Source organism: Scyliorhinus torazame, chromosome 14 (assembly GCF_047496885.1).
Source record: "Scyliorhinus torazame isolate Kashiwa2021f chromosome 14, sScyTor2.1, whole genome shotgun sequence".
NCBI lineage: Eukaryota > Metazoa > Chordata > Chondrichthyes > Carcharhiniformes > Scyliorhinidae > Scyliorhinus > Scyliorhinus torazame.
In genome coordinates this window covers 110,877,520-110,905,445 of record NC_092720.1, presented here as the reverse complement: position 1 = coordinate 110,905,445, position 27,926 = coordinate 110,877,520, and the positions used below count along the sequence as shown (strand labels likewise).

General features: G+C 42.1%; 1 protein-coding gene across 2 annotated transcripts in view; it reads left to right on the top strand.

The window, feature by feature from the left end:
• Positions 1-27,926, top strand: part of pccb (propionyl-CoA carboxylase subunit beta) — a 90,750-nt gene that overhangs the window by 10,647 nt on the left and 52,177 nt on the right. For both annotated transcript variants that reach the window (XM_072474670.1, XM_072474669.1), the window contains exons 2-7: positions 4,663-4,782; positions 11,290-11,358; positions 14,086-14,142; positions 14,882-14,995; positions 19,855-19,965; positions 23,355-23,463. In XM_072474670.1, coding sequence (XP_072330771.1) covers positions 4,663-4,782; positions 11,290-11,358; positions 14,086-14,142; positions 14,882-14,995; positions 19,855-19,965; positions 23,355-23,463 — 580 coding nt within the window. The remainder of the gene's footprint in view (positions 1-4,662; positions 4,783-11,289; positions 11,359-14,085; positions 14,143-14,881; positions 14,996-19,854; positions 19,966-23,354; positions 23,464-27,926) is intronic.

Sequence of the window (27,926 nt, the reverse complement as noted above, 5' to 3'; positions counted from 1 at the left end):
TGGTGGCTATAACAGCAGGTCAGAGGCTGAGAATTCTGTGATGAGTAATTTGCCTCCTGACTCCCTGAAGTCTTGTCAACTGTCTACAAGGTGTAAGTTAGCCATGTGATGGAATACTTTGCACTTGCCTGAATAACTGTGACCCCAATAACGCTCTAAGCTCCACAACATCCAGGATAAAACAGCCCACTTGATTGGCACCCAACCACCACCTTAAATGTTCACTCTCAGTGGTGGCAATGTGTATTGTCTACAAAGGGCACTGCAGCAAATCGCCATGGCTCCTTGAACACCTTCCAAACCCGTGATCTTAAACCTTTTGAAAGGCAAGAGCAGCAGACGCTTGGGAGTGCCACCAAACCTTCAAATTCCCCTCCCAAGACACCCTGACGTGGAACTATATCACTGCTCTTTTTCACTGTTGCTGGTTCAAAATCCTAGAACTCGCTCCCTATCAGCATTGTGGGTGTACAGCACCACCTTCTCAAGGGCATTTATGGATGGACAATAAATGCAAACCTTGGATGCAATGTTCACATCTCTTGAACAAAAAAAGCACAACCATGTGAGCTCCTATCAGATGTTTATGGTTGAATTCCTTTTTGGATCACTGTCAGTTTGCCAGCACAATAGCAATTTATTTTCGAGATCCTAATCCTTGTGTGCATTTTCAACACCACCGTATATTTTTATTTTGACCAAGGAGGCATATTTATAGATTACTGTTACTGAATTTGTGCAACTTTCTAATCTAACCCCACCCATTTTTCTTTTTTATTATAGCGTGGGGTGTTTGAATTTTCATCCTGCTGCAGAATCACAGTTCGTTTCTATTTTGCAGCAGATTTTGCTTCTGGGGGTTTTGTCCCTTCCCGAGTGCACCTTCTGGTCAATGTACCATCTTTTATTTTAATCATTGGGTTTCCTGAGCCTTCACTTTTGAATAATTTGTGATTTGGAGCATGATTATGACGTACTATTGCTAATATTGAGTGGTTCATCTCTTATTTTTACCATTGTTTTTGCATTTGTAACAACTTATAAAATCCTAAATTTGAAGTCAAAATTACATTTGAGAAAAGAAAGACCAATTCCTGCTGATCTATGCCCTAGTTAAGTGCAGTGACCAGCAATTCAAATCGACAGAATTGTCCCAGAGAAATAAACCTCCGTTGACCTCAGTGTGGTTTGGATCACTTTCCCAAAGTAAATCCCTGAAAAAAAGGTCTTGAAGGGCCAGAGTGGTCAGGTTAAACATGGCTCCATGATAAATCCTAAACATCAGAATAATGCTTTAGATATAGAATTTGAAGATTAACCTGTTGCTGGGAGATTATCTGACAAAGTCTAAGATGTGGTGATTTCTCTTGGTATTGCTTACGGTCAGTTGAAAGTTACATTGTTATGAAAAGGAGCTGGGATACGAGATCTCTAAAAGATTTAGAAATGGCTGTGTGAGAGATGGTGAAAGTAAGTAATTTTTTTGACTTGGTTCCTGGGAAGAAAATATTCTTTTCTTGCCCACTGAAGGTAGGTAAAGAAATACATTTGATCCCTTGCATAACATAGTTACATAAATTTATCATGGGGAGGAGTAGCACTTCCAATCTTAGGATAAAACTGGGCATTTGGCTTTCCATTAAGGTTTCCTGCACTATTTGTGCAGTTTTTCTTTAATCACTCCAGCATTATTCACCCCAATCATGTAGTCTATTAGGCTTAGGAGTTAGCCAGCTGTGGTTAGAATAACAATTCATCACAAAGGTGAAAACCCTGTGGCCAGTCCTTCACTATCAGCTGGAATATTAAAAACTGGTTAGGAAACAGACCTCTTCTCAGGAGGCTGAAAAGTACAAATTAATTTTGGAAAATATATACACTCCATTATTGCACGATCCAAATTACATCTGTTTTTGAACCAAGTTCTCCTCCAATTTTAAAGAGAAGCACAAACCAAATTCTCCTCCAATTTTAAAGAGAAGTTTATCAATATTTTGTATGCCCGTTTGTTCCATCTTTGGTCTAGTTAGAGGTTTAAGATGCAATGCTTTAAGCCCAAAAATACAAATTGTTATTCCTTTTGAAAGGTTTCCTTGAGAGAGACTCAACATCTGATTATTTTCTTACCTCGATTAATGAACAGACACTACTAACGACATCTGTTCTTTTTCAATTGAGGACCAAGATATACATTGAATCTAATCAAGAGGTGGCTAGATTATAGCACTTGGGGCGAATGGGATCAAAGCTTACGGGGAGAAAGCAGGATGAGGCTATTGAGTTGGATGATCAGCCATGATCGTGATAAATAGAGCAGGCTCGAAGGGTCTGCTCTAGCTCTTATTTTCTATGTATGTATATAAAACTAAAGGAAAGATTAAACTAGATTTTCTTATTACTTCTTTACAAAGTTGTAAAGGTACTTAAAAGTACTTAATGTTGAGATGAGATTATTTCCAAATAGTTCTAGTTAAAATCCAGCATTTGTATTTTGAACAGCACGCCACCCAACTTGTGGAATAACCCTTTTGGAATAACCCTGTTTTTTATTCTCTGCTGATATGAGATTTTATTCTGTGAAAATCCTACACCTACGTGCACTTGCTGTGTCTGTAATAAAGTCACCATCGCCCCAGATGATCAGAGGCTGTTTTCCACTTTGAGGTGGAGAGCTGATTGGCGGTGATTTAACCCGAGGATCACTACTCCTCAGGCGAGGGGAAAGGTTGAGAAGGTGGGGCCTTCATGAATAACCTCCGCTGGTACAGGAATTAAACACGTGCTGTTGACCTTGCTCTGCATCACAAACCAGCTGTCTTGTCAAGTGAGCTAAACCGGCCCCTGCTGTGTCTTTATAACACCGATTACAACTACATGCCCTGGTCCACCTATCCTGTGCCCTGTAACCTCATTATTTGTGCTCTATAAGAGATTGATTAATAAATAGAGGCAACTGCTGTAACTATTCATAACATGTAACTAAAAATTAAATAATGACAATTTCAAGTTCACATTGTACATTTTCTCAAGTAAAGTTCAAAGGTTCATGCTTTATATTATTTTAATATTTTTATACAAAAAATACAGTATTCCTGATCACAGCTATTGCTGAGGAGTGACATATTTTGCAAATGTCAAGCTCTGGTTATAAATGGCCAGTTCTGCTGTGAAACTTAAAATTCCCCCTAGGTGTAGGCTAGAGAATTTTACGAGTTTATTACCCTGACCCTGTGGATCCTGCCCATTCAATTCGAGTGTTCCATTTCTGATATGGGAACACACATTCAGGTGAAAGCATTTAACACAAGTTACAACTGTACAATTATATTACATTTTTTGAACATTTCTATGTCTTTATTATATTGTAAGTCTTGTTTGGAGCACTAAGTTGTTGATTTTCATGCAAAGCCAAGATAACAATTGAAAGCATTTAAAAATGAATTTGGAGCATCTTTATTCGTTTTGCCTTATGTCATTTATTATTTCTAGTCCTTTATTGACTATTTTCTTTTTGGTATTTCTTCCTGCTTGCAAGTTGTTCATCAGTGTGTACACGCTGTTTGTTTCATGTGTGTTGGATATATAAACAGATATGGCTGTTTGTTTCATGAATATGGCTTAAACCAATTGAGCGTAGGCCTAAAGTATTGCTTATTGGGTGTTATTTGTGTGAGAAACAAAATACACAGACGTCAAACAAAAGCTTGTATAGTTACATATCCTTACTGCTTCAGTGACTGTGGCTTTTTGTGCATCCCTCCCCTCTCCTCTCCTGCCACAGTCCATTTGTGTCTCTAGTTTATTAAGATTGCAATCTCAAGAATTCCCTTTCTAAACCGTTCTAAGGTACCAACCTTTCCTTTAAGGTCCTCGTAACATGACTCTTTAATATACAAATATAATATCTATTAGTGTCACAAGTAGGCTTACGTTAACACCGCAATGAAGTTACTGTGACAATTCCCCCAGTCGCCACATTCCGACGCCTGTTCAGGTACACTGAGGGGGAATTCAGAATGTCCAATCCACCTAACAAGCATGTCTTTCGGGTCTTGTGGGAGGAAACCGGAACACATGCAGACATGGGGAGAACGTGCAGACTCCACACGGACAGTGACCCAAGCTAGGAATCGACCCTAGTGCTGTGAAGCAACAGTGCTAACCACTGTGCTACCGTGCCATCCTTACCAAGCATCTGGTTATCCATCCTAGTATCTCCAACTTTGTTTTGGTATTCAGTTTTGCCTGATTATGCCTTGACGTGCCTTTCCACATAACAGCACCACGTGAATACAAATTGTTGTATAGTATGTTGTAACTGCCTGTAGTCACAAAATTATACTCAGAATTTTGCATGTTTTAATGTTCAGTTGTCTGGTTAAATTGGGTGGAGAGTTTTGAGTTTATGTAAGCTACTGTAGTTCATGAAACTTGCAGAAAACTCTCGAAGTAGGATTTCAACAATTGCATTGCCTGTTAGTACCTGGGCAGACAAACTGCCTTTCTTTTCTGATGAAGCTTGGCCAATAAAAAAAGGCTTCAAACTGGATCTTGAGGCCAAATTTTCTTTGTATTCTTTGAAATGTATTCCTTGAAATAGTCATTTTTCTAGATTAATTAAAGCCACATCTGTCATTGATACTTCTGGTTGTATCTACCTAGGGAAAGTTGACGGCCAGGGAACGTGTCCAGCTGCTCCTGGATCCTGACTCCTTTGTAGAATATGACAAGTTTGTGGAACATAGGTGTTCGGATTTTGGTATGGGCACAGAAGACAATAAGGTAAAAGCAACACAATATTATGAATGTGGCATTCTCTTTTTCTTTTGATAGCAGAACAAATATCCAGCTATAAATTTTGATGTTAAAAAGATCAGTCCCTTTTCCTGCGTGGACACAAGGGTGCTGCCAATTACAGATTGTATTCCAGAGAGGCAATGGCTGTAACTTTGAACTGGCCTGAAGATTGTCCAGGAACAAGCTGGCCAAACCCTTGTCTTATGGGCATGAATACGTTGAGAATTAAAAAAGAAACCTATTCATGGGAAGAATATAATTTTCTTCTATAAATGAAATTGAATAGTTTCCCTTTTAAGTTATTTTTTAAACTTATTTTTATTCACATTTTTCAAATTGTATACATAAGCAATAGCACCACCTCTGGTAGAACCCCCCAATTGTCCCCCCACCTCAACCCAGGGAGTACTTCACTTTCTTCAGATATAAAAATTCCTTATGATCCCCCAGCCATACTGAGTTACTGGGTGGTTAAGCTGACCTCCACCGCAGCAGCACCTGTCTTCGAGCAATCAATAAGGCTAAGGCCAGAACGTCAGCCGCCGGCCCTGTCTGCAGCTCTGGCAGGTCCGACACCCCAAATATGGCCACTAAGGAGCAGGGCTTCAGTTCAATTTGTAGAATCGCCGACATGATGCTAAAGAAGGAAACCCAGAGCCCCAAAAGCTTAGGACATGACCAGAACATAGAATCCCTACAGTGCAGAAGGAGGCCATTCAGCCCATCGAGTCTGCGCTGACTCTCCGAATGATCTGTGCACATGATTAGCCGGGCCTCTCCCACACTGCTCTCACACTTCCTTCACACCCGCAAATAACCTGCCCATCCTTGGTAGAGTTGGATTTGTGTAGGGGGGTTGGGATTCAGGGGCTAAATGGGGCCTATACACTACCTTCAAATGCATCAACCCTAACCTCGCACGTGACAATGTTGCATTCACCCTACGCAGAGCCTCGCACCGCACCCCATCCACCATCTCCGACCCCAATTCCTGCTCCCACTTAGCCTTCTCCCCCTCCACAGACACTGCTTCATCCGCTATAATCCTGTCATAAATACATGATGTGCTCCCCTGCTCCATCCCTGCCAGAGACCAATCCAGCTCCAACACAATGAAGGAGGCACCCAAGGGTGTGGTGGGAAGACCTTTTTTACGAAGTTGCGAACCTGTATGTACCTAAAACCACCCACCTGTGAGAGCTGAAATTTCTCCCATAACTCTTCCATAGTCTCAAATTGGCCCTCATCCCTGCTTCTCCTTCTCCTCCTATTCCCTAAACCAAGCATCCAGCCTCACCGGCTCAAACGGTTCAAACAGATCGGCGTCAACTTGGATACTATCCCCAGTTTAAAGTGTTGCCGAAACTCTCTGTATCTTCAACGTGAAGACCACCATCAGGTTCGCTGAATATTTCTCTGGAGAAAACAGCAGCAAGGCAGTCACTAACGCTCTTAACACCGACGCTCTGCACGAACTTGACTCCATCTGCATCCATATAGCCTCCGAATCCCCAAACCACACCAGTACCTTCTACGCATTTGCCGCTCAATAAAAATATATTCAGTTCAACAACGCCATACCCCCTGACTGCCGGTCCCTCTGGAGGACCGTCTTTCAAATCCTAGCCACTTTACTTGCCCAAATAAAAGACAAAATCAATTTCGCCAACCCCCTCCCCCCAAGGATTTCCGCAGAATAACCGGCACCCACTGTAACAGAAAAAGCAGAACATTCATTTTCACTGACTTTATTCTAATCACCAAGGACAGTCTGCCGTAACCCTGCTCACCAGTGTGCGGCATGTGGCGCAGTGGTTAGCACTGGGACTGCAGCGCTGAGGACCTGGGTTCGAATCCCGGCCCTGGGTCACTGTCCATGTGGAATTTGCACATTCACCCCGTGTCTGCGTGGGTTTCACCCCCACAACCCAAAGATGTGCAGATTAGGTGGATTGGCCATACTAAATTGCCCCTTAATTGGGGGAAAAAAATAATTGGGTACTCTAAATTAATTTTTTTTAAAAACAAAAAAATACATGAGCAAATTCTGTGCTACCTGCACCTCTTATCAGCATCCAGTGCCATAATAACCTCCTGCTCTCTACCTTCTGCCAGAGACAAAACTATGTTTAAAAGCCGCCTCACATTCGATGACAACTGCCACCCTTTCACAAACCTTGTCTGATCTTCCCCAATAACCTGAGGGAGACGGTCCTCCAGCCTCTGCTAAAACCTTGCCAAAATCTTGGCATCCACATTTAGTAAAGAGATCATGAGGTACGACCCACACTCCACTGCGTTCTTAACCCTACTTTAGCAGAAGTGAGATGGATGCTTGCATCATCGTCTCTGGAAGAGACCCCTGTGCTACGAAATCCTCAAACATCTCTACCAATAACGGCACTGGTCGATCAACAAACCTTTTGTAAAATTCCACCGGGAACCCATTTGGCCCTGGTACCGTACCCATCTGCGTGCACCCAATTGCTGTCCGGATCGCCTCCAACCCTTCCTGGTCCTCTTATTCTACTGTGGGACACTCCAACCCCTCCAGAAATTGCTGCATATCCGACTCCTCCCCTGGCAACTCCGAGGTTCTTGTATAACACCTCAAAAGCCCTATTAATTTTATCTGGCACTGACACAAGTCCTCCACCTGAATCTGGACAATCTCTCGGGAGGCTTCTTGCCGCTTCAACTGACCTGACAGCAGAGACTTTCCCATCACAAAAAAGTAAATGCGCGAGTAGACATTGTGCATTGATGAAAAGAGAATTCCATGCCCCCAGGGTGAAAAACTGCCAGGGATCTGCTCCACCCATCTGCTTCATGAACGCCGCCAGTATCTCGAAGGGGCCAACGACTTTGGTTTAGACCGATTCAACTTTGGGTTCGGACTGCAATTCAAATCTTCCCCCAAAATCAGCTGGTGCGTGTGTCCACATCTGGTATGACCGCCAGCATCCTCTTTTGGAACTCTACATGGTCCCAGTTTGGTGCGCACATGCTCACTAAAACCACCGCCTTGCCCTCCAATGTTCCTGTATCTCTGACATATCTGCCACTCTGGTCCGCTACCATCGTTCCCATCTGGAACCAAACTCTCTTTTTGTTAATAAGTATCGCCACCCACACGGGCTCTACTGTCTAAGCTCGAGTGGAACACCTGAATCGCCCAACCCTCACGGAGCCTAATCTGATCATGCAAGTAGGTTTCCTGCAAAGGCACCACATCGCTCCTCAAACTCTTCAAATGTGTTGAGCCCTCTCCCTCACTTCACTGGGCCTCCCAAACCCCGTGCATTCCACGTAACCAATTGAACTGGGTGTTTCTTCTCTCTTCCCCCACCCCCCCCCCCCCCCCCACACACACACACACACCACACACACACACACACACACACACACACACACACACACACACTCTCCCCACTGCCACCCCAAATCAAGTCCGCCATTTCCACTGAGGGAATTTCCCATCCAACCCCCATAATTCTAAAACCAGAGCCCAAGCAAGATGTCAGCCAGCCCCACCCTCATATGGGACAAAGAACAACTGCCAGCACTCAACACCCCCTCCCACACACCCACCCACCCCATTCCAGGAATTTCCCCAGCCACTTTCTCTCGAACCGACGCCTCGTTTTCCTCCAGCCCCCCATCCACCATTCACACCCATGCTCATCGAAACCTGCCTAAACCGGTCCAGCCAAGATGCAGCCTCTCCCTCCTCTCCCCCAAACATCGCACCTATTCACTGTCCAAACTCCGCCTGCTAGCGAGGTAGACACCTCGCCAGAGCTCACTTAACACAAATAAACAATCCAAAAAAGAAAAACTAAAACCCCACACTACACCCAAGAGCCAAACCCCCCATCCCTTCCCTCAACCCTGAATCTAGCCCTTACTCCTCCCTCTCTCCCCAACCAAATACTCCCTCTAAACCACAAATGCCCTCAAAAAAAAGGAAACACCACAACCAAAAGAAAAAGCCCCAAACAAACCACATCAATTTCAATTGACAATAACCCTGTACATATAAGAAAAAAGGGGGAAGGGGAACAGCGAGGAAGTAAAACAAATCACACTTCTTTACAACAAACTTCTCCATGCAAACCCATCCCAACTACCAACAAAGTCTCTGGCAGGCCCGCTCGATTCAGTCCAAGTCCTTGAGCCATAATGTAAGCCTCCGCTTCCTCCGTCGTCTCGAAGGAGTGGTCCATGGCATTATGCGTAACCTTCAGCCTCATCGGGTAAACTTCACCAAACTCCACATCACTCTTAACAAGCGCTAACTTTGCCATTGGAATTTGGGATCCAATGATCTGAATTTCAGACTGTAGTTTATTATTATTTTCGATTTGAATTCGGTTTCAAGTTTTTTTTTTTTTTTTTCTTTTACATTTTTTGTGAATTTTTGCTAATTATAGCTGAGGATGTTGATTGGGCGGGGCATGAATCCATTTTGGGCAGGGGTAGATTGCACCAATATAGTTCAGTTTCACATTCAGAAATTGCACTTTACTAGCATCTAGTCACCTTTGTGAATGTGTGCTAAATAGTGCCAAATTAGGAGTAGTGTTATGTATATATGCACACAATGAATTGGATCGATGCTGCTTACTTAACTAAATACACTTAGGTTGACAGAACTAGGTCCCATTAGTCTAGGATAGGTTTGAACCCAGATCTAAGAGATGAGACAACAGTGTTCAACCCTCTGCACTATTTGCTTCACTTTATCACTTGCCCTCCTTAAAAACCTATCCTTTCAATCATCTGTTTGGTCTTCTACTGCTCATCATCTGTTCCTTACCTCTGTAAAATATCTTGGGATACAAAAATAAAAACTTAATCTTAAAACCTTTGTTGGTTTAGCTATCATTACGATATATCAAGTGCTACTGGTGCAAAGCAGTATTTGGGAACGGAATGGCTCAACGTTCTGTTTGGGAATATGGAGTATGGGCACTTGAGAGTCTCAACACAATCACCTTGATTTCCTTTAGCATCAATTACAATGAAAGAACAATTACTGAAAACTAGGAGGCCTGAATAATTCACCAAGCTTTTCTATAAAGTCGCATTTCCGAGCTATGCAAAAATTATTCGTCAAGGTTTATGGTTTATCATTTTGGAGAGGGTATCAAGAACAGTGAATCACACTGTGCTAAACTTGCAGTTTAGTTTAAAAACCCATCCTTTATCTAATTTTTTAACTTGCACAATATAATATCTTGCTTCTGAGATCAAGTGTTATGGGTAAGTATTTGCAAAATCTTTTGATCATTCTTAATGTTTTAACTTGCACAATATCTTGCCTTCTGAGATCGAGTGTTACAGGTAATTATTTGCAAAATCTTTTTATCATTCTTAGAAACTACATTCTTAGAAACTACTAAGCACACATTAATTGCAATTATTACATCTAGACATTTTAAATCAAAGCAGCTATTTAAATGTTACAGTGATGGTTCATGTACACTAGTAAGTAGAGGCTTTCTGTTTGAATAGTTTCAAATGTTTAAAACATTGATTTACTGCTGGACTGCATTTAAAAAGAATCTGAAACTTTTGTATTGGCTCAATACATTATTATAACTCAACACATCCATCACTCAATAGAATAGCCACAGCCTTTGTTCAATAGATGTAAGACGTTTTAAAGTGCAGTTCAATTCTCTCCACTAAATGGAACACTTCAGGATTGGTTAAAATATATCTTCAGTGAGTTGATGTAAGGGCTTTCTTAAACGTGTTCCCAATTGCCAGTATCTTTGAAGGAAAAACTTTCAAGGAATTACTTGTTTAACAAAAATTGTGATGGGGAGAGGCTATAGTGAGTTAATATATTGCCTTCTCTTCTTTGGCGATTAATTCATATCAAACTGTGACCGGTGTTCAAGTTTTTTCTGGAGAATCAGTTTTGGGGGTGACCCATCCCGCATCTGAATGTCAGGGGTCTCACATAGTCCTACACAGTTGCTCACAAATGACCACGGAGATGTATGGCTGACATGCAAATTTTAAAATAAAATAAAATTGTATTACTAGGGGTATCCTCCTGACCTGGGTTGAAGTTGCATTGTTGAGGGAAGGTAAGAGGAAACTTTATTTCTGCATCCAGAAGTATTCCTGAAATTGAATTGCTTAATGCTGATGTCGGCATGTTAGCATTCCAATCATAGCCATGACATCCCTCGCCTTGCTATGCAGAGAAGTGTATTACAGTGCATAAATTTGAATAAATCCATCACTTTGCAAAATATTTTTGTAAACTGTAATTGCTTTTAGTACTTTCTTTACCATGTTCAGTCAGATTCCCGAACATGTCCCGACTCATTGAAGAATCTGAGTGGGTGCTATCTCCGCCCTAAACTCTTATGGTCCTTTACATGTCAAGCATCTAATTTCACTATATCTGTTTTTAATAATATTTTGGATGTTACTTCACTCTAGTTTCTTCTTTGTTTTTAAACCATTTCATAGTTTCCTGGTGACAGCGTGGTGACTGGTCAGGGCCGGATTAATGGACGACTCGTTTATGTCTTCAGCCAGGTAATTAAATTTGTGTTTTAATTTAGTTTCTTTTGAAAGGGTTAAGAATTAAAGAATTACAGGGGTTATTACTCTTTTCTGGACCAAAACACATGGCGGGGGGAGGGGGAGGGGAAGGGGAGGGGGAGGGGGGATAGTTGTCACCCCCAGATCAGCAGGCCGGTAGAACATACTAGACCAGCTTCTTGGTTATCTAAAAAGGATGGCCAGGGTCATTTTGATGATTGGGCTGGTGTGTTGTGACTGGAAACAGGGTGTCCCTTTCCTCGATTAATTTTCTTCACATTGTATCTGGGGATCATGAAGAAGTCGAATTGTTGCCTCATTGTGTCAACTGTGTCTCAGTTGCTAGCACTCTTGATTCTGAGTCAGAAAATTGAGTTTTAAGTCCTCCCAAAAATTAGGGCTGTCTCTCCAGTGCAGTGCTGAGTTTCAGGTTCTATAAAATAACTTAGCCCTTCATTTGCGTTCTTGACAAAACAAAAAGTTGGCAGACAGAAGTTTTGGCGCAACAAATTAAAGAGGATTTAAAAAATAATACAGCAATACTTAACAGCCAGACTGTAGTTTGAGTCACACACGGCTGTTGCTCTCTGGAGCGGTCTGGACGCAGGTCAACGCACATTATGGTTAGGTTTGACTCCTTTTTTCAATTTCTTCTGTTTTTCTGTGAACCTGTGCCTGTGCAACCGTGTACTTGACTGTTTTGGAGAGCATTTTTTGTCCCTCTTCTAGCTCGGGTATTCAGGATTTTCCCGACCATAACTTTTAAAAGCAATTGACTCGCACCATTCAGAATACAGTCAATATGACCAATACACCATTTGCAATTGCATCAATAACCCATTGATACACAATCTGTAGCTACATCCCGAGCTACAATTAAACAAGTCTGAGACATGCAGATGATTTGGAGTTCAAATTGTTCTTCTTTGGTAACACCTTTTATAACACTGAACCAAACCGTCCAGCTTCCTGATCGTTTGAGACCGGATGTACGATTGAGATGCACATTGGGACCCCGTGGAAGTTCGATGTGTAGACCTCTGTGTGAATTGCCCGGGAAGATATAGGGTTTATTACTTTGACCTCCTGACTACCCCCTGAGAATACCTCGACTACTTGCTTACTCTTGTTCGTTCAGTCACTCGCTTGTGCAAATCCAAACTTGCCATACGGCAGCTAGTGCCTTGTACAGGGCTTGTCTCGTCTTCCCCCAATTTTGGTGGTATTCTCCGAGGAACACTGCTCTGCATGTCTTGGACAGTCTACTTGGGAAGACCTGTGTGCAATGGCTTCCACATTTCTTACATTTAGAACAGTGCCTACACTTCAAATGTACTTAATTAGCTCTCCAGCATTTTGAGACATACGGTAGTCATGAATGACACCGTTTGAGTCTCTTTTCATACACCTGTCTTGTATAGCTCAAGATGGAGAACCGTCACAAGGTTTTGCTTTAAATCTCAAACGCAGGAGTGATAGCGTTTTTGTCTTTGTTTGCATCAGTGAAATGAAGTGTGGCGTGTAACTTAATTTGAGGGCAGATCTAAAATGAATAATCTGAGTATTACCACTGTATCTCAGTAGGAAAGGTCAGCAAGCCTGTTGACTTTCCTTTTACAATTAATATGAGCATGAACTACCTATTTCTCCTTCTTGCCTGATTCCATTCCCTTTGAAGTGAAATATTGAAAACATTCTATACCTTTAGTGTTAAGATTTGAATAGCCTTCCAGTATGTGAGGCTATTTTCAATAACCTGGGACTGAATGACAGAAAACTTTGACCCTTTTGACTTTCTGGACCTCATAGTTACAAATAAATGAAAATTATTATCTGATGCATGAGGAGATGTTATTGTAAGAGTAGAGGATACGAGAAATACTGAATTGCACATTTTGCTGAATTAATGAACAGTGTCCGGTTATTCCATTAGTAAATATTTTCCATTGCCAACTTCTAACAAAAAGATTGGTCGGCAAACAAAATAAATATTAGTGGGATAATCAGTTTATTTCAAAATGTATCTACTCGTCTTGATCCTGCTTAGATAGGTTTTGTCTTTCAAACCCCTCCGTCTTCGTGATCTATCTCTAGCTTCTTTCTTACCATGTCTTCTGTGCCCTGTTGGGGTGTATCCGCACTTGTGATGTGTCCTAGTCAATTTTGTATGTTATCGAAGCTACTGCATAAAGATGGTTTTAGAAACCCTACAGTGCAGAAGGAGGCCATTTGGCCCATCAAGCCTGCACCAACCCTCAAAAGAGCACTCCACCGAGGTCCACTTCCACAGCCACCCTGCCCTATCCCCGTAGCTTAACTTCAGCTCCCTGGACATTATAAGGGGCAATTTAGCATAACCAATACACCTAATCTGCACATCTTTGGACTGGGAAAAAATACTGAGCACCCGGAGGAAAACCACACAGAAACGGGGAGACTGTGCAAACACCACATGGACAAGGCCGGAATTGAAACCGAGTCTCTGGTGCAGTGAGGCAGCAGTGCTAACCACTGCATGACTGTGCCGCCGTAGGGTGAGTCTCTTTTTAAAAAAAAAAAAAAAAAAAATGGTGTTTTTCTTTAAAATGTTGGGGAAGAGTATTGCAGTATCCAAACTTGCTAGTTATACAATGGGGAAAAAACAAAGCAACTTCACATTATTTTGCAAAATTGATGTGCATTACATGTTGCTTGGATTATAATTCTTGTTTCTTTTGCTAGGATTTTACAGTGTTTGGAGGAAGTTTGTCAGGAGCTCATGCACAGAAGGTCTGCAAGGTAAAAGAATAAATGAATGGAAGCGACATTCAGTTTGAGCACAGGCTGTACAGTAATGCCCGAGTGGGTCCTTGTTGATGTAGCTGTAACTTGTGTGATTTAGAGCTGGCTCAACTGCATGGAAAAGAGGTGCCACAAATATAGAATGGTTATCTTTTAAATGTAAATATTAGACATGTCAAAGCAAAATACCCTAATTCTTTTATAGCTTTGCTAGGATAGCGACAGCAAATTATTGGGGATGCTGGAATTCTGAAATAACATTAGCAATGGTGGAAATACTCCGGTCTGGCAGCATTTGTGGAGAGAGAGACAGTTAACATTTCAAGCCAATTACATTCAGAAGTAATGAAAAACAATTGAACTGAAAAGTTATCCATATTTCTCTCCACAGAAGTAGTCTTGTTAAATTAAGGGTGGTGTAACAGATATGATCTTTTAGGCCTCATTCTTTATTTGCCCTACTTGCAGTTCCTTCCTCTTCCCAACCACCATTCATTAAGATAGCCCACATCCACTTGCTTAATATATACTTGCTGCACATTTCCGTACTTTGCTTTTAAAAGGCTTGATGGGGTTCAGTTATCCCAAGCAGCACGTGGGGAACCACTGACATTATTTATACACAATTACTATATCTTGCTTGAATGCAACCACTGGATACAAGAGGGTGGGAATACTTTTGGCCACCAATTTTAAATGTATTAATTCAATAAATGTTATTTGTGTCTCTTTCTAGATTATGGACCAAGCTTTGTTGGTGGGAGCTCCTGTTATTGGACTGAATGACTCTGGAGGAGCACGTATTCAGGAAGGCATAGAGTCCTTAGCTGGTTATGCGGACATTTTCCTGGTGAGGTTGAAAAGATTTTTCTCACTACCAATGCACTTTTCTGGGTTTTCAAATCTGGTTTTAGATTTTATTGTGTGGGAGGAAGAATGAAAAAGTAACTTCTATTTATTATATTTTAATCCCACCTCCAAAAGTACACTTTGAATATTAAGTGTACAATCCAAGGTATTTGCATGCAGGTTCTGCTGAGACAGATTCATCATTTGTAAATACAAAAATTGTTGACATCATCTATTCGGAGCTAATTACCTATTTTCACACTTCATCCTCAGATCATAGTTCAAAATTTTTATTTCTTGGATTTGGGTGTCACTGGTAAGATGTCTTTATTGCCCATTCTTAGATTCCTCTGAGACGGTTGTGGTGGGCGTTATTAAATGCGATTGCTCATTTCTTCAAGTTCCTTCTAAGAATAGTTAGAACAAAGAACAAAGAAAAGTACAGCACAGGAACAGGCCCTTCGGCCCTCCAAGGCTGTGCTGACCATGCTGCCCGTCTAAACTAAAACCTTCTACACTTCCTGGGTCCGTATCCCCTCTGTTCCTACCCTATTCATGTATTTATCAAGATGCCCCTTAAATGTCACTATCGTCCCTGCTTCCACCACCACCTCCGGCAGTGAGTTCCAGGCACCCACTACCCTCTGTGTATAAAAAAAAAAAAACTTGCCTCGTACATCTCCTCTCAACCTTGCCCCTCGAACCTTCAACATATGCCCCCTAGTAATTGACCCCTCTACCCTGGGAAAAAGCCTCTGACTATCCACTCTGTCTATGCCCCTCATAATTCTGTAGACCTCTATCAGGTCGCCCCTCAACCTCCGTTGTTTCAGTGAGAACAAACCGAGTTTATTCAACTGCTCCTCATAGCTAATGCCCTCCATACCAGCCATCATCCTGGTAAATCTCTTCTGCACCCTCTCTAAAGCCTCCACATACTTCTGGTAGTGTGGCGACCAGAATTGAACACTATACTCCAAGTGTGGCCTAACTAAGGTTCTATACAGCTGTAACATGACTTGCCAATTCTTATACTCAATGCCCCGGCCAATGAAGGCAAGCATGCCGTATGCCTTCTTGACTACCTTCTCCACCTGTGTTGCCCCTTTCAGTGACCTGTGGACCTGTACACCTAGATCTCTCTGACCTTCAATACTCTTGAGGGTTCTACCATTCACTGTATATTCCCCACCTGCATTAGACCTTCCAGAATGCATTACCTCACATCTGCCCGGATTAAACTCCATCTGCCATCTCTCCGACCAAGTCTCCAAACGATCTAAATCCTGCTGTATCCTCTGACAGTCCTCCATCGCTATCCGCAATTCCATCAACCTTTGCGTCGTCTGCAAACTTACTAATCAGACCAGTTACATTTTCCTCCAAATCATTTATATAAGAACATAAGAACTAGGAGCAGGAGTAGGCCATATGGCCCCGCGAACCTGCTCCGCCATTCAATGAGATCATGGCTGATCTTTTGTGGACTCAGCTCCACTTTCCGGCCCGAACACCATAACCCTTAGGTTCTATCTTTATCTTAAAAACATTTAATGAAGGAGCCTCAACTGCTTCACTGGGCAAGGAATTCTATAGATTCACAACCTTTTGGGTGAAGACGTTCCTCCTAAACTCAGTCCTAAATCTACTTCCCCTTATTTTGAGGCTATGTCCCTTAGTTCTGCTTTCACCCGCCAGTGGAAACAGCCTGCCTGCATCTATCCTATCTATTTCCTTCATAATTTTATATGTTTCTATAAGATCCCCCCTCATCCTTCTTAAATTTCAACGAGTACAGTCCCAGTCTACTCAACCTCTCCTCGTAATCCAACCCCTTCAACTCTGGGATTAACCTAGTGAATCTCCTCTGCACACCCTCCAGCGGCAGTACGTCCTTTCTAAGGTAAAGAGACCAAAACTAAACACAATACTCCAGGTGTGGCCTCACTAACACCTTATACAATTGCAGCATAACCTCCCTAGTCTTAAACTCCATCCCTCTAACAATGAAGGACAAAATTCCATTCACCTTCTTAATCACCTGTTGCACCTGTAAACCAACCTTTTGCGACTCATGCACGAGCACACCCAGGTCTCTATGCACAGCAGCATGTTTTAGTTTTTTTATCATTTAAATAATAACCCCTTTTGCTGTTATTCCTACCAAAATGGATAACCTCACATTTGTCAACATTGTATTCCATCTGCCAGACCCTAGCCCATTCACTTAACTTATCCAAATCCCTCTGCAGACTTCCGGTATCCTCTGCATTTTTTGGTGACGTACCACTCATCTTAGTGTCGCCTGCAAACTTGGACACATTGCCCTTCGTCCCCAACTCCAAATCATCTATGTAAATTGTGAATAATTGTGGGCCCAACACTGATCCCTGAGGGACAGTACTATCTACTGATTGCCAACCAGAGAAACACCCATTAATCCCCACTCTTTGCTTTCTATTAATTAACCAATCCTCTATCCATGCTGTAGCCACTTAAAATGGCTAACTCCCGATTTAAAATGGCGAACGCCAAAGGCTGATGGGAAAGTCAGCCAACAGGACAAAAATGAGCAGCTGCAGGTTGACTGTGTATTTACCTCTGGAAAGGCCAGACAAGATCGATACCAGCAACCATCAGCATAACATAACACCAGCCATCTGCATACTAATGAGCAATCCCCGGGAACAATGAGCAACATTTAGACACATAAAGCAAAACCAGACTCTTCGGTGCCAGCAGAAGCCTACACAAAAGGAGGTGAACGACCACCTCAAGACCGCCCATCGATCAGGGAACCGCTCCAGCATTGGAGAAAATCGAACCAAGTGATTGGGACAAGTCCAATCACTTGAGACCAGGTACAGGGTCCGCCCCGAAAGGCGGGAAGCCCCTGGGGACGATAATTGAGCCCCAAGTTCAAGGCGCTCTCTCTTCCAGCTCACTTAACTCTTCAACAGCTGCTCAACAACTGTAAGTCTTACTTCAACGCTCGCTACGAGATAGGCGCTCCTAGCTACCAATCTGAACCAACTTCGAATCCCACAGCCTCAGAACCCGAACGAAAGGCCATTCGTTTCCCAGACCTGGTGGGCCAGTTCCAAGTTGAGTATTGGCCAGTTAGCTGTAGAAGTAGCTTAGACGTAGAATTTGTAAACGAGTAGTGATTACTGTGTATAATAAATGTGCTTTGATTTAAATCTTTACTAAGCGGTGTATTGGATTATTGATCATTACTCGGACTTGAACCACGTGGCGGTATAAAGATACCTGGCGACTCGAGCAAAGGTGATAAAACACAGCAATTAAACTAAGGCAAAGTTAGCAACAATGCTACTACTTTACCCTTTAATGCCATGCATCTTTATCTTATGCAGCAACCTTTTGTGTGGCACCTTGTCAAAGGCTTTCTGGAAATCCAGATATACCACACTCATTGGCTCCCCGTTAACCGCTCTGGTAATGTCCTCAAAAAATTCCACTAAATTAGTTAGGGACAACCTGCCCTTTATGAACCCATGCTGCATCTGCCCAATGGGACAATTTGCTTCCAGATGCCTCGCTATTTCTTCCTTGATGATAGATTCCAGTTTACGAACAGCAAAGGTCCCAGCACTGATCCCTGCGGAACACCACTAGTCACAGCCACAACCCTATTATCAGAAAAGCTATGTCCCCTCATGGTCTCTGCTGGTGCTGCTCTCTCGAGTGGTCTCTGCTGGTGCCACTCACTCGAGTGGTCTGGGTAACCTTTGGCTTTTGATCCTCTAAATTAACACCAAATCAATCCTCAGTGGCCTGGACTAAAACTTGCCTAAGACAGGAGGAAATCTTTTTGTGTTTTTAAAATGTATTATTCAGTCATGGCGTCGCTGACAGTTGGTGTAGCTGACAAGGCCAACATCATTAATGCCTTGCTTGGTCATTTCAGAGGGTAGTTAAGAACAACTGCATTGCTGAGAGTCTGGAGTCACAAGTAGACTAAACTGGGGAAGGGCAATAGATTGTTTTCCCTAAAGGACAGCAATGAACTGGTTGGATGTTTGCAACAATCCAGCAGTTCCATGCTCACCACTAACCAGCTTTTTATTCAAGATTTATTTATTTAAATTCAAAACTATTGAAGCGGCATGTGAACTTGGTCTCCAGATTATCAGCTCAGGCTGTAGATTACCAGCCCAGTAATATAGTCACTCTGCTCCCACGCCCAATTCCATGTGAATTGTGCTCTGGAAATATTACCACTTTGATATCTTTGCATTTGTCACATTTTAAGAATCTCTTTGTAAATCCAGCATTGAAGTATGCTCTGCCACCAGAGCAGAATTACTTTTGGGGTGTGAAATTTATCACATACCAGCGGATGTCTCGTGGCATTGCTTGCTAAGTCAGATCATACAGTCATGTTACATAATGTAACACAGAATATATTCTGCTGGTAATGTGGTTGTGTCCATTTTGGCTACAAAGTACAATTGTTAAATAAAGAGAACTTAGGTGATTTTATCATTATTTCGCCTTTTCTCACCTCGTTTTAGCCACGTCGAGAAAATTAATATACTATTTGATTTTGTCATTCAATTTATTAAAAAGGCATTTCAAAGTTTGCAAACTTTAAAAAAAAAAATATATATAAAAATTACAGCACTTCTGATAGCTACTTTCATGGTCCTGGTGATGCACTTCACATGGAGTTTATGGACAGATAAAACTGATTTTATCAACTAGGGCAATGAAATAATCTTTCCAGAGTGTTGGACTGTTGCATGGATTGTGCTTAATTTATTTTCCTGCAGAATAAATGACTTGGCTTAATTTTGCCAGTGCAAAAATAAAGAAGGTGTTCCTAATATGTTACAGAGAAACGTCCTGTCCTCTGGAGTCATTCCGCAGATATCCCTTATAATGGGTCCTTGTGCTGGTGGCGCTGTCTACTCACCTGCTTTAACAGACTTTACATTTATGGTGAAGGTAATGTACATTGGTTCGAGCTTCAACTACAAAAGCCCCGTTGCTATTTCCTGTGCCTTTAAAAGCCAGGACATCATATCAAATATTTCTAGATGCATTGTTTGTTTTCTTAGCAAACCAAGATGATTACTGAAAGTAAATTTGCGATTTGTGAAACAGATTGATTTTCTCTACCGTATTATGCACGACAGCGCACCACACGATATTGGCTTTGCAGCAGAGCATTCTGAAGGAAATTGTGTTATCTGGAGTGGTCCCTAATTTTGTTCTCCTGTAAAATGCTCTGGCTCCTCAATTGAAGAACATGCTAAGTGGTTTAAAAGAAGGATTGTTGAAGTAAATGCGCTTTAGAGAAAGAAATGACCTGAAGATTTAAGTTTTTCTTTTGAAATGAAATAACCCATGATGTCATGACCTTTTGAAAGGAAGACTCGGTTCTTATAGAATTCCTGCAGTGCTGAAGGAGGCCATTCGGCCCATAGTATCTGCACCAAATCTCCGAAAGGCCCACTCCCTTGCGTATCTCTATAACTCCACCTTTCCGTTGGATACTAAGGGACAATTTAGCATGACAAATCCACCTAACCTGCACATCTTTGGACTGTGGGAGGAGACCGGAACACCCGGAGGAAACCCATGCAGAGACAGGGAATGTACAAACTCCACAGTTACCCAAGGAGGGAATCAAAACTGGGTACCGGGCACTGAGAGGCAGCGGTGTTAATCAGTGTGCCACCACTGGTGTCTCCTAAGGTGTCTGAACTGTTGGATGCTAATGTTGTAGCAGGGGAGAAAAAATTAATGGAGAGTCAATTGAGAGACAATTTGAAGAAAGGTTCAGCAGTTCGATGGACTTCCTGTTCCCCCCCCCCCCCCCCCCCCCCCCCCCCCCCCCCGCCCCCGCTTCAGCTGGGTGCAATACTTAAGCGGTATTGTTTGTATTTGTTAAAACTCAAACTCGTTTGTCAATCTTTTTTTCTAAATTAAAGTACCCAATACCTTTTTGCAATTTAGAGTGGCCAATTCACCTATCCTGCATATCTTTGGGTTGTGGGGGTGAGACTGAGAGAATGTGCAAACGCCAAGCTGACAGTGACCTGGGGCCGGGATCGAACCTGGGTCCTCAGCGCGCTGAGACAGTAGTGCTAACCACTGTACCACTGTTGCCGCACATATTTGTCAATCTTTGATACCTGAGAAAATATGAATAGTTTATTTGTACCAACCATTCACATGGTTAGATCAGTGCAGGGGATGTTGGTGAAGCGGTGGAATTAAATTGGTAAACATAACCATGACACTGTCCACATTAATACATGAAGGATAGTTACTATGGGTCTAGGTTGCAAGCTGCTGATACCCATGCTGCTGTACTCTATTAAGAATCACTGTCTTAAGCTAAAAAGGGATGTAAATTGGAGAAGTGGGAAATTAAGGGTCATTGATAAGATTGCCTCAGCTCCAATCTCAACTCTCATGAAATAAAATGCTGATATAAAGAAATTACTTGTATTTTCCCAGCCTGAGATTTACAAATACCAATTAATGATTTTAACAGGTACCAATAGACCAAGAAATAAAAAATGAAAGGAAAGAGGGAGTACAAAAGCAAACTAGCAAGCTTCAGTATGTATGTAAAAAGGAGATTAGTGAAAGTAAGTGCTGACATAGTTTGGAAAAATTATGGAGTATGGAAATCGCAGTGACATGAAAAAAATACTTTCTTGTATAATGAAGACAGATGCACACACAACATTCCAGAAAAAGTTGGGGAACCAAGAGTCTACTCCGATCGGAGGTGTAAGAGAAATTAGTAGTGGTAAGGAATTGATACTGGAGAAACTAATGGGACTAAACACGACAAATCCTTTGAACTCTACACCCGACACTATAAAGTTTTAAAGGGCCTAATTTGTAGGGAAAATGCAAGAATTCATTATTAGCAATGTGACTACAGATGTATGAAAACAAAATCGAGTTGTGAAGTTATCCACTAATAGAAGGGAAAAAAGAAAAACAGAATAATATGTAAAATGAGAGTGACTGGGAAATGTTGGCAGTCAGAGGGACTTCTGTGTCCTTGTACACAAATCACAGAACGTTAGCATCCAGAGAGCAAACAATTAGGGAAGTGAGCGATATGTTAACCTTTATTGAAAAAAGATTTGGGAACAAGAATAAAGTGTCAGTGCAATAATATAGTAACTTAGACCTGGAATACTATAGCTAGGTATCAACAGCTAAGAAAGGGCTGTACAAGGCTGAATTGTTTCCTAGTTTGAGGAGACTATCTATGAGAAGAGGTCAAATAGCCAAGCCCTTTATTTTCTAGAGTGTAGAAGATTGAAACTAAGTGCTTTGGGGCTTAACGGAGTAGATTCTGGAAGGTTGTTTTTTCTGGCTCGGGAGTCTAGAACTCTGTAATAGTCTCAATAAGTGGTCAACTATTTGGGGCAGAGGTGAGGATTGTTTTCACTCAAAGGGTGTGTATCTTTGGGATTCTCTATTACAGAGAACTGTGGATGTTCAGTTTATTCAAGATAAAGATTGATAAACTCTTGGATACAAAGGGAATCAAGTGCAATCAAATAGTGCAGCGAGGTCAGGTTGAGCTGGACAGTCAGCCATGATCATGTTGAATGATGGAGCAAGATCAAAGGGCCAAATAGACTATACCTCATAGGCGGTTGGAATATGGTTTAGCATGGATGGCAGCTCTTTCATACGGATCATTGGCCCTGTATCTTTTTGAGCAATGCATTTTGTCAACATTGGTTACTTCTGCATAACAATGTTAATCCTGCTTGGAATTTTGCACTGCTGTGGAGCATAGAAGGAAAGCAAATGTCTGCTTTTGCATACAAAATATTCTTGAGTAACATACTGATTTGGCTACTTTTGCAAGGCCTAATTACTGTACAAAATAATTTAAATTAAATGACAGGCCTGGCAGGGAAATATAGGAAGCAGCAATGCTTTGTGAAAATGCAGGGCAAGTTGTATTCCACTATTGAGCATCGGCTTAATATTTCATTGCAAAAGCAGGATCTGGAGTTTTTCTTGGTTCCAGTGACCTGCATTATTGAAGTTCTTCTCCTGACTTTTACACTCCAGGCGTTCCTTGTAATGCTCACTTGCACATAAATGTCAACATGGGTCTGCTGCAATGACGGTTTATTGGTGCTGCATTTTTACTGTACAATTTTGAGCCCATCTTCAAGGATTGTTTTGCGATGACGAACCAGAATTACATTTTTTAAACCGAAAATGTGATTAGACTACAGGTGGATGGTGCTGTTATTTTAAGAACTGTCAGTATATTCATGCAGCATTTTTCTTTTTGTCAGAGTTGAGATTAGATTAGTATTGTGGTTTGTTTCATGTTGCAGGATACCTCTTTCTTGTTCATCACTGGCCCTGATGTGGTGAAATCTGTTACAAATGAGGATGTGACTCAGGAAGATCTTGGTGGTGCGAAAACACACACTGCAATCTCAGGTTAGATGGCCTTAGTTTATCGAGGGAATCTTTTTACCAGGATTATTCTGTACTCCAGTGTCAACATGACATTGGATGATCTATACTTTGGACCTGAAATGCGCTGAATTCTTGGTTGCCATTGATTTTGCTTGGGCATTGGGGTTATCACATCCTTTTAAATTCAGATATTATTTCAGCTTCATTTAGATTCTGATTTTAATTTGATATTTAAATTGGAGTGGAGAATGGACCATGAGCCATACCGTAGAGCTTCCCAAATCTTTGCCTGGTACGATCGCATTTTAATCCCTCGGACTTCATGTGATCCCAGAGTGACTATGCAGGGTGGGTGAGAGCCATTGAGTAGGGAGAAAGGCTTCAGTTTCTGGGTGGGGTTCAATTGCAGTGGGGGGGGGGATCTTCAGTTGATTCTCTTTATAAAAAAAATCAAACACCTACCATTTTTTTACTGCTGCAATCTGGCATCATACAGCAGTCCATTAGGCCATGCTCACCGATAGAACAAAATTGTGAGGATTTGAAGGGGCCTCTCGGCTGTCAGAAATCAGTCCAAGCTCCATGCCTCTGAGCTCATGACCCCAAAATCTCGTATTGCAATCTCACAGTCGGGAAGGCCTGCCACAAAGATTATCTGGGACAGATCAGAAAGGGCAGTCAGGGGGCAACACGGTGGGGCAGTGAGTAGCACTGCAGCCTCACGGCGCTGAGGTCCCAGGTTCGATCCCGGCTCGGGTCATTGTCCGTGTGGAGTTTGCACATTCTCCCAGTGTTTGTGTGGGTTTCACCCCCACAACCCAAAGATGTGCAGGGTAGGTGGATTGGCCACGCTAAATTGCCCCTTAATTGGAAAAATGAATTGGGCATGAGTCACTCTGTCTCAGGATTTCAGCAAGTAAGTATAAAAGGGGATTTTAAACAGAAATGTGATTTCTATGAATTTATAGAATTTTTACAGTGCAGAAGGAGGCCATTCGGCCCATCAAGTCTGCACTAGCCCTTGGAAAGAGCACCCTACTTAAGCCCACACCTCCACCCTATCCCTGTAACCCAGTAACCCCACCTAACCTTTTTGGACACTAAGGGGCAATTTAGCATGGCCAATCCACCTAACCTGCACGTCTTTGGACTGTGGGAGGAAACCGGAGCACCCGGAGGAAATCCACGCAGACACTGGGAGAACGTGCAGACTCCTCACAGACAGTGACCCAAGCGGGAAATGAACTTGGGACCCTGGAGCTGTGAAGCAACAATGCTAACCACTGTGCTACCGTGACGCCCATCAGCTGCTGATTGCAACATATAATAGGTTTTCAGCAGGGATTCTGCTAATTTAGGACATTCACAAGGAGTTTAAAAAAAATTTAGTGTGCCCAATTATTTTTTTCCAATTAAGAGACAATTTAGCATGACCAATCCACATAACCTGCACATCTCTGGGTTGTGGGTGTGAGACCCATGCAAACACTAGGAGGATGTGCAAACTCCACGCATGCAGTGACCCGGGGCGAGGATCGAACCCGGGTCCTCAGCGCCGTAGGCAGCAGTGCTCACCACTGGGCCACGTGCCGCCCTCTTCACAAGGAGGTTATGGAGGTTCATGACAATGTCAGATTTTTATCCTGGCATGGTGCTGCAAGCGAGTAATTGTTTCCACAATAAAGGTGCAGTTTACATTTGTATGGCTGTTATTGTCTTTTGGAACTTAACATGGAGATCCACAGGAGTGTGCCAGCATTCCGAGTTTTGAGATTGATGCAAAATAAGACCATAAGAAATAGGAACAGGAGAAGGCCTAATCCGCCATTCAATATGATCATGGCTGATCTGACATTCTTGTCCACTTTCCTACCCTTTCCCCGTAACACTCAATTTTCTTACTGATCACGAATCTGTCTATCTCAGCCTTACATATACTACAAGGACTCTGTCCCCACAGCTCCCTGCGACAAGGAGTTCCAGAGACTCAACCCACAGAGAGGAAATTCATTCTCACCTCCGTCTTAAATAGGCACTCCTTTATTCTGAGACTATGCCCTCTGGTCCTAGACTCTGCCATGAGGGGTAACATCCTCTCAGCATTTACCCTGACAAATCCCTTAAGAATCCTATATGTTTCAATAAGATCACCTCTCATTCTTCTAAATTCCAGAGTCCCAACCTGTTTAACCTTTGCTCATAAGACAATTTCTCCATACTGGGAATCATCCCAGTGAACCTTCTCTGAACCTCCACCAATGAAATAATATCTTTCCTTAAATAAGGGGACTAAAACTGCTCAGTATTCCAGATGTGGTCTCACCAGTACCGTGTACAGTTGCAGCAAGACTGCCCACTCTTATTCTCCAACCCCCTTGAAATAAGGGCCAACATTCCATTAACCTTCTTGATTACCTGCTGCGACCTTTGTGCTAGCTTTGTGTTTTGCCCACAACTACCCCCAAGTCCTTGTGTTGCAGCTTTGTCAGCTTTTCCCCATTTTAAAATTTCATTCTTTAGTTCTCCCTTCTAAAATAAACAACTTCACATTTTTGCCCAATTAACCTATCAATATCTCTTTGCAAACTCTCCCTCTCTCAACTTGCCTTTCCACCTATTTTGTGTTGTCTGCAGATTTCGCTGAAGTACATTCGCTTCCTTCCTCCAAGTCATTAATATATATTGTAAACAGTTGTGGTTCCAGCACTGATCCCTGTGGAACTCCACTGGTTACAGGTTGCAGACCTGAAAAAGAACCCCATATCCCCGCTTGCTGTTTCCTGCCCTTTAGCCAGTCCTCTATACATGCCAATATACTATCTCCAACACCATGGGCTCTTATCTTCTGACTTACCCTTTTGTGAGGTCGCTTGTCGAACACCTTCTGGAAGTCCAAATAAAACATATCTGCTGGTTCCCCCTTTCGACTCTGGTTGAGACCTCCTTGAAAAACTCTAATAAATTAGACACGATTTCCCTTTCATGAAGCCAGACTGATTCTGCTTGATTAGATTATGGTTTCCCAAATGTACTGCTATTATTTCCTTAATAATTGATTCCAACAATAGATAGTAGGCTAACTGGCCTATAGTTAGCTGCTTTTTGTCTCTCCCTTTTTGAATAGAGGTGTCACATTGGCAGTTTTCAAATCCTCTGGTATTTCTCCAGAATCCAAGAATTTTTGGAAAATTACAATCAATGCATCCAGTATTACTGTAGCAATTCTTTTGGGATCCGAGGTTCAAATGACTGTGTCTGTTCCTCCGTTTTGATAAACAAACATGTCTGTTAGGTCTATCATTCTGTTTGATGCCTTATGCAATATAGGTATTTCTGACCAATGAGTGATCAAAGCTCTTGAGACCCCATTGATCCTGACTTATACCTTTTATTTGATATCCATGATGTAGAGATGCCGGCGTTGGACCGGGGTGAGCACAGGAAGAAGTGTTACAACACCAAGTTAAAGTCCAACAGGTTTGTTTCAAATCACTAGCTTTTGGAGCACTGCTCCGAGGAAGGATCAATGCTCTGAAAGCTAGTGATTTGAAACAAACCTGTTGGACTTTAACCTGGTGTTGTAACACTTGTTGTTTGATATCAGCTTCACTCCAGCCAGAAACATGCATAACTCTCTGAAATATATACAATATATGAGCTGGCAACTTGTTACACAGGTCTACAGTATTATTCACTTGGAAAATTGATTTGATTAACATCCAACCTATTACTGCACTTGGAAGCAACCTATAGTTGAAATAATTTGTCCGTACAGACACGGCTCAGTCCCTTCATTGCTTCATGAACCTCGATCAGATCTCTTAAATTTAAAATACAGAGAACCAGCTTTTTGAGCCTATCTGGGTAGCTAAGGTGCTTTATACTGGGAATTAATTCTATGGCCCTCTTCTGTGCAATTTTTCAAAGCCTCAGTGGGTAGCGTCCATGCCTCACTGAGCCCCACCCCAGGATTTGATGGCCAAGGATGGTGTGTTCACAACACTGTCAACAGGTTGAATATCAACCTGAAAAATCCTTCCAGCGCACACCAATGGCCGGTGGTAAGAATGGGAGAGACTCCTGGTCAGCGATGCTTGATGCAAAGTGGCACCCCTCAAGCTACAAGCTTCTGGTGACAGTCCAGCAACGTGTTCCAGGAAAAATCTTGCTATGGGAACAGATGAAAGTCTTCCTTATGTACAACTAGGTGTGGGACGTGAAGCAACAAAGTTTTGTACAAGGAGAAAATTACATGTTTAATTTAGTAGTGAATTGTTCTGTGAATGCAACCTCTGCTCACTTGAAATTTAGCTTCTCAGCAGTGGTCAATAACACTAACTTTATATTAATTCATATATATTTTGCCACCTTCAATTCCGTTCCCTGTCGGGTGCATTATTTTGCATTCGACCTTTTTCCAGAAACAACATTGACTGCCTCTGATTATGTCCTCTCTAAGCGGCCATATAAAGTTTTTCTACTGA